At 44.4% G+C, this 10,111-nt stretch overlaps 1 protein-coding gene across 1 annotated transcript in view; it reads left to right on the top strand.

Annotated features, from left to right (window-relative positions):
* The window catches only part of LOC102013156 (NACHT, LRR and PYD domains-containing protein 1-like), a 44,016-nt gene that overhangs the window by 17,176 nt on the left and 16,729 nt on the right, over positions 1-10,111 (top strand). Inside the window, exons 7-9 of the mRNA XM_013522040.1 lie at positions 3,228-3,398; positions 4,146-4,226; positions 8,752-8,975. Of these exons, the coding sequence (XP_013377494.1) occupies positions 3,228-3,398; positions 4,146-4,226; positions 8,752-8,975 (476 nt within the window). The remainder of the gene's footprint in view (positions 1-3,227; positions 3,399-4,145; positions 4,227-8,751; positions 8,976-10,111) is intronic.

The raw sequence follows: 10,111 nt of genomic DNA, 5'->3' as shown, positions 1-10,111 counted from the left end.
AGGGCTGCAAGCACCTTGCCTTTGGTCTGAGCACCAGCCAGACCCTGACTGAGCTGGAGTTGGACTTCAACATGCTAACAGATGCTGGAGCCCAGCACCTTTGCCTCGGTCTGAAACACCCAAGCTGCAAACTTCAGAGACTGAGGTAATTGCTCCTCCCGTGTTGACACTGCCTTGCAGGGATTGTGCGGAGGTGGAAGGAGCAGATGACCATCTGGTAGACTAAAGAAAGGGGCAGAAAAGGGGGCAGGACTTTGTGGAGGAGAAGGAACTCACAGAAAGTCAGTGGCTTGTGGAGGCTCAGGTGGAAACTCGCGCATGGCTGGATAGAGGGATGTGGTCACAGGGCTCCATATGCACCTAGAAAGCCAAGCTCTTCACAAGTCTCTCATAAAGTCTCCTTGGCTATTGTCCCAGTAGTCAAAGCAGAACCTATGACATCCAAATCCACACCCTAAATGCAGATCAGTACTCTGTTTCTTGATGGGTGATCACTAGCAATGGGCATGAGTCTAGGTCGGAAAGGAGGAACTTTTGTGAACATTTTCACAATATGCCACAGGGAAGGATGGCAACAGTATTGACTTTCTAAGATTCCTCGGAGGATTAAATGGCTGAAGTACTCAGAGCAGTTACTATTTGCTCTTTGTCGGTCTTTACCAGACATCAGTTGCCTAGTAACAGGCCCTCTTGCTTGGCAAGGGTCACAGCCATAGACAGCTGAGCTCACTGGTGTCCACTTAATTCAGTCCTCTGCTACCATCTTCATCTGGATGACAGAGCCACATCCCTCAGCACAGATAAACAACAGTGGATTATTGACATATCTCTCTCCTCTCCTGACCCCTGCCCCTGATGCACAAAGTTATGCACACATGCACTCTTGAGAGAACTGCCATCAGCTTCTCCTTTTGGCTTCTGCCAAAGAACTCTGGGATGCTGTCCACATCTCTGATCCTACTTGCCCTTCTTTCCCTTCTTTTTGCCTACAATTCTTTCCCTTTGAAGACTCATTGCTTCTTTCTCCAATCGATAATTCTGAGCAAAGAGGTCAATGGGACAGGAAGATAGGAAGAGAAGCCAGTTGGAACAACCTCCTAATATCAAGAGTCAGCAGTTCTGGGGCTGGGGATTTAGCTCAGCAGCACAGGGCCTGCCTGGCAAGCAGAAGGTCATGAGTTCAATTCCCGGTACCAGAAAACAAAACAAAACAACAACAAAAAAGAGTTAGCAGTTCCTGCAGTGCTAAGGAATCTGTCACACCTTCAATATCTAATCCTCACTGTCTACAGTTAATAAAATTGAGGCAAAAGCTTAACTGTTTTGCCAAGACTGCATAGGTAGAAAGCAATGGCATCAGGATTAGAAACCAAGTCTGACATTAAAGCTTGACATCAAAGTCATTTGCACCACACCCTCTTTTAGACAAGACCCTTTAAGTACAAAGTGACAAACTTGCAGCTTGATCTGCACATGATGTCCTGAATGTTTTGCTCTAACCTAAGCAGATGCAGCTGTGGGAACAAAGGGTTGCAGAAGCTGGGCTGGGACCTCAAAGCAGAGACCCCCAAACAGAATTTCCCAGAGACCCCAAGTATGTATAGCCCATAGCACGTACACAGCTTAATGTACTACAAACACTATCATGGCCTTAATTTGATGATTTCTGATACATATTAGAGATAGTCTATGTCAGTACATACAAAGATGCCTCATTCTTTTAATGGAAGCATGGAATTTCACTATATGGATGCTCCATTAGTTTGTGACTCACTCCCCATTATGCACATCTGAGTTCTTTCCAAGTGTCTTGGTTACTTTTTTCTCACTGCTGGGACAAAATACCTGATGCCCAAAATTAAGGAAGGAAAGGTTTATTTTGCTTACAGTTTGTGGAGGTTTCAGTACATACTTGGCAGATTACAAGGCAGACTGGCACATGACAGAGAGCTACAGCTCAGGGTGGCAGAACACAGCTAAGCCACCAGCCCACACCAGGGCGGATGGGGGAGGAGGAATGGCCTCAAGCACCCTTTTCCTCTCCCTTACATATGCAAACTATCCACCCCAGGGTGGGTGCAGCTCTCACACCCATCAAACTGTAAAAGCCTGCCCCATGGCCACTTGAGGCTTTGGGGGGACACACAGATTCAAACCATAACACCAGGTTGTGGCAATATACAGAGTTGCAGTTAACATTTCCCTTCATGCATCCTGGGACAGGGTGTATTATCTTTACTCTAAATTGTAAGACTTGTTGGGTAATAACTTGTGTACTCCTCATTTTGTCCTCTAAGAGGTTGGGCTAATCAAGGGGTACAGTGTTTAAGGGGATTGGAAAGACCACAATTAATCTCCTCTCTGACTACCCCGGCCCCTGTGTTAGTCCTTTCCCTATGCATCTCTGTAGATCTTTGCAGGATGGGAAAGCTTGAAAGAGGGAAGAAACATTTCATCTGGAAAGATGAAGTAAATAACCTGCCCTTTCATCCTTACTTTTCCTGAAAGATGAACTGTCCCATACCTGGCATATGATTTTTGGTCCATTAACAATGCAAATTCAGGCTGTCCTGAACACAATAGAATTCAGGCTCTTTCCCAGGCTCAACAGCAGACCAATAGGCCAGAGCTCAATTCCTTTATATTCCTAGCTATAGGACACCTAGAGTTATCTACTCAGATAAGACAAGGCAGGCTAGAGAGCTTACCACTGCTCAGCATAGCGTGCAGGACAACAGCCATGCCCCAGTGTGAGAAAGCACATGCTCCACACACCAGTTCTGACTGCATCTATCATAGTCTCCATCAGCTTTGATTCTTCTGACAGGAGTTCATTAGTTTTCCTCCTAGATTGAGCTGCCCTTAATGTTGAAACTTAGTTGGACATTATATGGCCACTGACTCTGGGTACATGGCAGGGTGAATGTGATTAACAGTTAAACTCAGGTATTCAAATAGGACTCATCTAAGGTTGATGTATTTCGTGGGCAAATTTTCAGTGAATTGTACAGTAATGAGAAAGGGAGGGTACCAGCATTCTGAAGCACTCTGAGCTGCAAGAAGAAAACAAAGAGTTCCCAGGCCACTCTAAGCCAAGATAGTCTGACTTCTTCTAATATCACCACAGGACCCCACAGGGCTACAGCTAATAGTAACCAGACTCCAGGTACCCAGGGTAGTGAATGCTGGAGACAATGACTATGTGCGCATGTGCATCTCTTCTACAGGCTTGTTGGCTGTGGCCTCACATCCACTTGCTGCCAGGACCTGGCCTCCGTGCTCAGCACCAGCCCCAGCCTCAGTGAGTTAGACCTGCAGCAGAATGACCTAGGAAGCTATGGTGTGCAGCTGCTCTTTGAGGGTCTCAGGAATCCCACCTGCCAACTCACACTACTATGGTAAGGCTATGGGGCGCTGGGATGGGCAAAGAGAAGAAAAATAGACAAAGTTATAGTCAGCCTGGGCTTCTTCCTAGCCATGCCTCTTATGCTGTGTGACTCCAGCCAGTCACAGTCTTCTGAAAGATTCAGTTTCCTGATCAGTGTAGTGGAACTCTCATATCTACTCATGGATCCTAATGAAATAAAAAGCATGTAAAATATTGTGGGTGTAGCTCAGTCATATACCATTTGCCTCCCATGTGTATGGCTCTGCATTCCATCCCAGCCCCTAAAAGAGGATGATATAAAAACAAGAAATTGATCAAGTGATATTTACTTATGCATTTCATGTTCTAAAGGATTTCCATGTTCACTTCACTCTGGAGCAACACTTCATTCATTTACTCACTTTCAACTATTTGTGGCTGCCCTCTAATATGTCAAGCACATGCCAAGGCCCAGACACTATCAATATGACAGTGAACAGATATAAGCCCTTATCCCCTGAATGAGGCTTACCCAGGTGGAAAAGAGATGCATATTGATCACCTGTCAGCACACACATGTGTATTTGCACAAGAAAAAATTGTAATGGACCACCTCACTCTACCTCCATCTCAGAGGTCAATTTCCAGGGAAAGTAATATCAACAGATTCCTTCAGCGGTTCCCAGATTCCTTTGGCAGTTGGCAGATATGCTGTACCCTGTGCACTTTGGGAATGTGGGGAGTTTCCAGAAGAACCAGATTTCTCTTGTTCTTACAGGCTGGACCTCACCCTTCTGAATGAGGAGGAACTAGAGGCCCTGAAGCAAGAGAAACCACAGCTGCTCATCTCCAGTAGACGGTAAGGGATGGAACTGGAACTCATTCTGGACAACACAAGCCTGAGTCTGGTCTGGGGCTGAGAAATAGGGAAGGAGTCTTGGAGTGTGGGAGAAGACAGAGCCAGCAAGAAGCCAAGAAAACACAGCAACCAGAGTGATGTAGGGGTTTGGGTTACTCAGTGAAAATAGGGCCACAATGCCTGCCTGATTAAATCCCTCCTTAGAAAGTGAGTGCAGGCTCTGGGCTCACCATGTGATAACCAGTGGGTGCTAGTACAGGTTCCTTACAATGAACAGAGAAGTCTGAAACAATGAAAACAGCGACCACAGGGGAAGTCAAGGACAAAGACACAGAGAGACCTTTGGAAGAAAGATCACTATCATGTCACCACCACCACTGTCACCCCCTCCACACACTTGCACCTGTACACACCCTCCAGGACTGAGAGGGAGCTTCAAGGCAGGAAAAGCCCACCTCTAACTCCCACATAATGGGCTACAGGCCCCCATGTGCTCCCTGGTGGACATATTTTGGCCCATTACCTTGAAATTTTTCTGTCTTCAACTTCCTCGCTGCTGTGCATCATATCATACCAGTGAAAGGGAAAGGAAAGAGTTGATTCCAGACAGAAGGAGGGATTCTGAGGGAGAAGAGATCTTAGCTCTGTGAAGGACCAGGCCAAGGCCAGGTGTGTAGAGCAGCACTATTCAAAGTGTGGTGCATGGGCCAGAAGCAGCAGCATTACCATCCTCCAGGAGCAAATGCTCAGGCCCCACCCAGACCTGCCCAGGCAGAATCTCTGCAATGAGGCCAACCAAGATCCTACAGTGTATCTTTTTAAATAATTCCTGGTGGATTTTAAGAGAATTGAGTTTGAGTATCACTGGTCTAGAAGTCAGTGACCAGGGAGAAGGTGGAACAGATGGGGTGGAATGTGATAGGGCCCATAGTAAGGCCATTTGGACCTCATTAGCAACTTTCTGTTTACTCCACAATTAATAGAGAGATATTGTAGGATAAGCATTGAAGTGATTTCTTGGATTCAAATTCTAAGAGCATCTACAGTGTAGAAAATGGGCAGCAGAGGGACAGGGCAGAAAACCCTTTGGAGGAGGCTGCAGTGGTTCAGAACACAGATGCCAGGACCTGGGATTAGAATGGAGGCCATGGAAGTGCAGAGTGTAGAATACAAGGAGAGCTATTTGAAGGTATTGTAAAAATGACTGACGGTCAGGTTGGGCAAATGTTTTAGTTTATTTTGTGCAATTATGACAGAATATCTGAGACTGGGTAATTAATCAGAAAAAGAGATTATTTCTTACTGTTATGGAGGCTGGAGTGGTCAAGGTACAAGGGTTTAAATCTGGAGTGGCTTTTTTTATAGGGTATAATATGACAGAAGAGGAAGGACCAGAATACACATGGAAAAACAAGAGGGGGCCCAGCTTATTTTTATGACAAATCTATTCTTGCCACAATAAATCCATTCCTGTGATAATGACAGTAATCTCTTCATGAGGTCAAAGCCCTAGAACCTCACCACCCTTTAGAATTCACAGAATGCTACACAGTTGCCCGGGGGAGTAATTTTCCCATGTGTGCACTTTGGGAGACACATTTAATCTACAGCAACAAGGAAGGAGTCAGGATGATGCCCCAGTTCTAGCATGGATACATGGTGGATGGAGGGCCACTCACACAGACACAGAGAACTTCAAAAGAACCAAGGAATGGAGTTCAAATTTGAGTGCATTGAATTTTAAATGAGGGTATCATGTGGAAAGCTCTGGCCTCCACGATATCTGAGAAAGAATAAACATTTCCATTTGTAGAATGCCAGATACGAGGATCCCTACTGAAGACCCTGAGGAAGGAGAAGCAAGTTATACCACATCCTCATTCAAGCAGCAGAGACCACAATCAGGTATTTCACTGGGTTGTTCTGGGGCCAATATGATGGGAGGTGTCACTGTGGGAGGTCATGTCCTCCATCCCCATGCTCCATCCCCCTAAGTGAGACAAGGCAGATTAACTACCTAGATGGGCCCAGGGGGATACTTACTTCCAAGTAAGATTATCCAATCTTGAAACATGGAAGTGTCACCGGATTGTGTCTAATGATATTCCCGAAGCTGAGATAAGGAACCTAGGTCACCACATTTGTACAATAAGCTTTGAGATTCCCTAATGCCCATCCCCTGCAAAAAAGAATTTTAGGACTAGAGAGTAAGAGGCACAGTAAGGGGTTTATTAGGCAAAAATTAAAAGGAACACATTCAAAGAAGGATACCTTGGGCCCACAAGACAGCGAGACACCAAAGAAACATTTGTGCTTCTCTTGAGGTAACAGAAACCCCAGGAAAATATGATCTGCTCTCAAGAAGTGTACTGGTCCATGTTACATGTATGAGCCCAGTTTTTTAGATGAATAATTTAAGCATGCTTTGAATTTCCACAACCTGTTCCTTTATCTAAGGGGAATTCCTGCTCTTTACTTTCTCAATTAAGCCAAATTATGGACTTTCACTGTTCCTGAGGAATTGTAAGTATGAAGAGTCAGGAAAGAAAAGAGCCTAAATTTAACCAACAGGATGATTATATAAATCACCGTGGAAGTTTTCAATTGGGGGTAGATGTTACAGACTTCTTAAAGCATAATTTTCCAGTTATGATTTGCTTCTCTCCTTTCTACCTAGCTTTCATTTCTGTCCTACCTCAGAAGGATTTTGGTTCCCTCTGTCAGCCTCAGGAACTGACACTGCCCTTTCCTATGTCTATGGCTTGTGCCAGACCCTGCACCATGACATTGATCTCCCATGTTGAGCTCCTGAGACCTGAGAATCCACTCCCCATCCCTGTCTGCCAATCTATCTTTTGACTCAGGTATCTCTCTCTACTCACCAACCTGGCACGTGCTGGGAAGAGTGACACTTCTGGACCAGTGGGGAAGTACAGATGAGCAAAGGATGTTTGCAGATAGCAGCAAACTCAAGAGCAGGGACAGAGGCTGCAGGCACACTCCCTTGCCAGCCTCAAGACAAGCCCCACCATGGACCTAATGTGGGAGAGCAAGCAGGAGAACTCAGAACTAACCACTTCCCATTCTGTCACAGAGTCTTCCCACAGGTAGCTCGAGGGAACCCTTCCATCTGACTTTTCCTGACTCTTTAGGTGACCTGCACACAGAGACTCTGGGTACTGAAGATTGCTTCTGTGGATCCACAGGGCCTCTGCCCATGGAGGTGGTTGACAAAGAGAGGAATCTGTGGCAGTGAGTGAGAGGTTCTGGCTGCCAAGCTTGGCCTCACCTTCCACACTCCCCACCCTGGGTCCTTATAGGCAGTGCCCACACCATCTCCACTTGTTGTTCCTCTCTTGCCAAATCAGCAGGAATGGACAAGAATGGCTGAGAGCTCTTAATATGGAAAGATATGTTTTGAATGAAAAATTTTAATGCTACACAAAAGTGGAGTAAACAAACTCCCTATAACCCATAATATTGATTCAGCTTCAGTATCACTAAATTCATTTCATCTGTTCTCTCTCCTCTTTTCCTGTTTTTACAGTATTTTCAATCCATGATATCAGATGATTTTATCCTTAAGTATATTATGCATGTCAAAAAATTAAAAGTTTTTCTTCCATAAATAACATTCCATTATGACATCTAACATAGCCTATAGTGTTTCATATCATCTAAACCCATTATCCAGATTTGTTCAATTCTCTATAATGTGCTCTTGTTAATGATTCATTCTACACATGATACAAACAAGGTCCCCTTGTGATATTTGTTTCGTGCTTTAAATTCCATTTTAGTCTCTCATAATGTGTATGTTTCTGTTTTATTAATAGCTGCTCTAAACTTAGTAGTTCACTAACACGAGTACTAAATGGAAACACTAACATGTATGTGGTAGACTTGCCCTCCAAGTGTTTAGTCTTCTAAGTGATACATTTCCATAATCATAATCACAATCTCTTAACACATTACCACACACCAGATTTTCATAGTCCCTGTAACATCTGGGAGATAATCAGATTTCCAATGTCTACCTACAGGATCTGGCACCTCTCCATCATTTCACATGAGGAGAGTCTTGAGAAATTCCCTTAATATCCCTGAAAGGCATTGTTTTCACATCCAAGGGTTATCACTAATATTACAATAATAAACACTCCCTTTTTAAAACACTGCCTACTTCATTACCCTGCTCTTTGTCGTCATCAAAGTAGGAATAGTGCTCTGCTCCCAACATGCATTATACTGTCATTTTACATTAGGTCACCTACCACACATAATTCTATGATATGGATGCTGATATTACTCCTGTTTACATATGACAAAACTGAGATTAAGGATGTGAATTCACATCCTCCAAGATCCAGATTTAGACAGGAGTCAGGACCCAAACCCAAATCCTGGCTCTGTAGTTGGATTGCAACCTTTCCACTGGTCCACAAATCCTTACACTGGTCAAGCATCTACAAGGCACTCTGTAAGCTTGCATAATTCAGAGTCTGCTTCTTCCTTTTCCTCCCAGTGTTCACTTCCCTGAGGCTGGCTACTACCACTGGCCCCACACGGGTCTCAGCTTTCAAGTGAGAAGGGACGTGACTGTGGAGATTGAATTCTGTTCTTGGGACCAATTCCTGAGCACAAATGACCTACAGGACACCTGGATGGTGGCAGGACCTCTCCTTGACATCAAGGCTGAGCAGGGAACTGTGGCCGCTGTGCACCTCCCTCACTTTGTGGCCCCTGAAGGTAAGTCACAGAAGGAAGGGAAGAGGGTACTGATAAAGATAGGCTTGAGCCAGGTGGGTTCTGTGAACTGCCTGGGGGAGCCTAGCCCAGTGCCCCACCTCGTACTGCTGTCTTGGGGCACAACTCATCCCCAGGAAAGCTAGGGGCAATCCATGAACATCCTGGATGAGTCTAAACCCAGTGCCCTGCCTCCCGCCACCATCGTGGGGCAAGTATGACTTCCAGGAAAAGCAGGTACATTCTGTGAGCTGCTGGGAGAGATTAGCTCTTGTGCCCAACCTCCTGCCACCATCACAGAGCAAGTCTGACAAGCAGGAAACCCAGGGATATATGAGACCTTTGGTGAGCTGCCTGGGAAAGTTGAGGCTTAAAGTTCTGTTTCCTGCATCAAAAATGACAAGAAAAAGGAGCAAAGCATTCTCAGAAGTCTACACCACCCAGAACAAGTCCAGGAGACACTGACCTAGGAAAACTTGGAAGTCACACACCAGAAATTCCTGAAATGACAGCAACTGAAGTAAACAAAGAACTCCATCAAGCCATAGAAGAAATCAGACCAGAAATAATCTCTCAGGTAAGAAAAAAAAATGACAACAATAATGAAAGAATTGTTCAGCACATCTAAAGAAGACATAAATGAAAAGTAGAGGAGCATAGAAAAATGATAAAAAAAAAACCTTGAATGGAAAAGATAGGAAAAAATTAGAATGCGTGAAACAGATTCAAAGAGATATCCAGGAAAGTAAAATTTCCATCAAAAGCTGGCCAAATCTCTTGAATGAAGCTAAAGATTGGCTTTCAGATCTTGAAGACAGCATTGCAACTAACGATCACAAAAGGAAAGTTCTCTTAAAAATAACAAGGAACTGGGAAATAACAATTAAACAGCTGCAAGATGAGGCAAAGAAAAACAATGTAAGCCTAATAGGTGTCAAAGAAACAGCAGGAGGCGACACAAATGACATAAGACTATTTGCAGAAGTAATTGCAGAAAATTTCCCGAGCATGGAAAAAGATTCTGACATACAGTTAAGAGGCATATAGAACTCCAATTAGCCATAACCAAAATACCTCTACACCCAGACATATAATAATCAAGATCCCAGAAATTCAGCAAAGGAAAAAAATATTAAAAG

Source organism: Chinchilla lanigera, unplaced genomic scaffold (genome assembly GCF_000276665.1).
Source record: "Chinchilla lanigera isolate Chin_1 unplaced genomic scaffold, ChiLan1.0 scaffold00066, whole genome shotgun sequence".
NCBI classification, from domain to species: Eukaryota; Metazoa; Chordata; class Mammalia; order Rodentia; family Chinchillidae; genus Chinchilla; species Chinchilla lanigera.
Note: the sequence above shows the minus strand (reverse complement) of the source record. Positions and strands in the feature narration are given on the sequence as shown.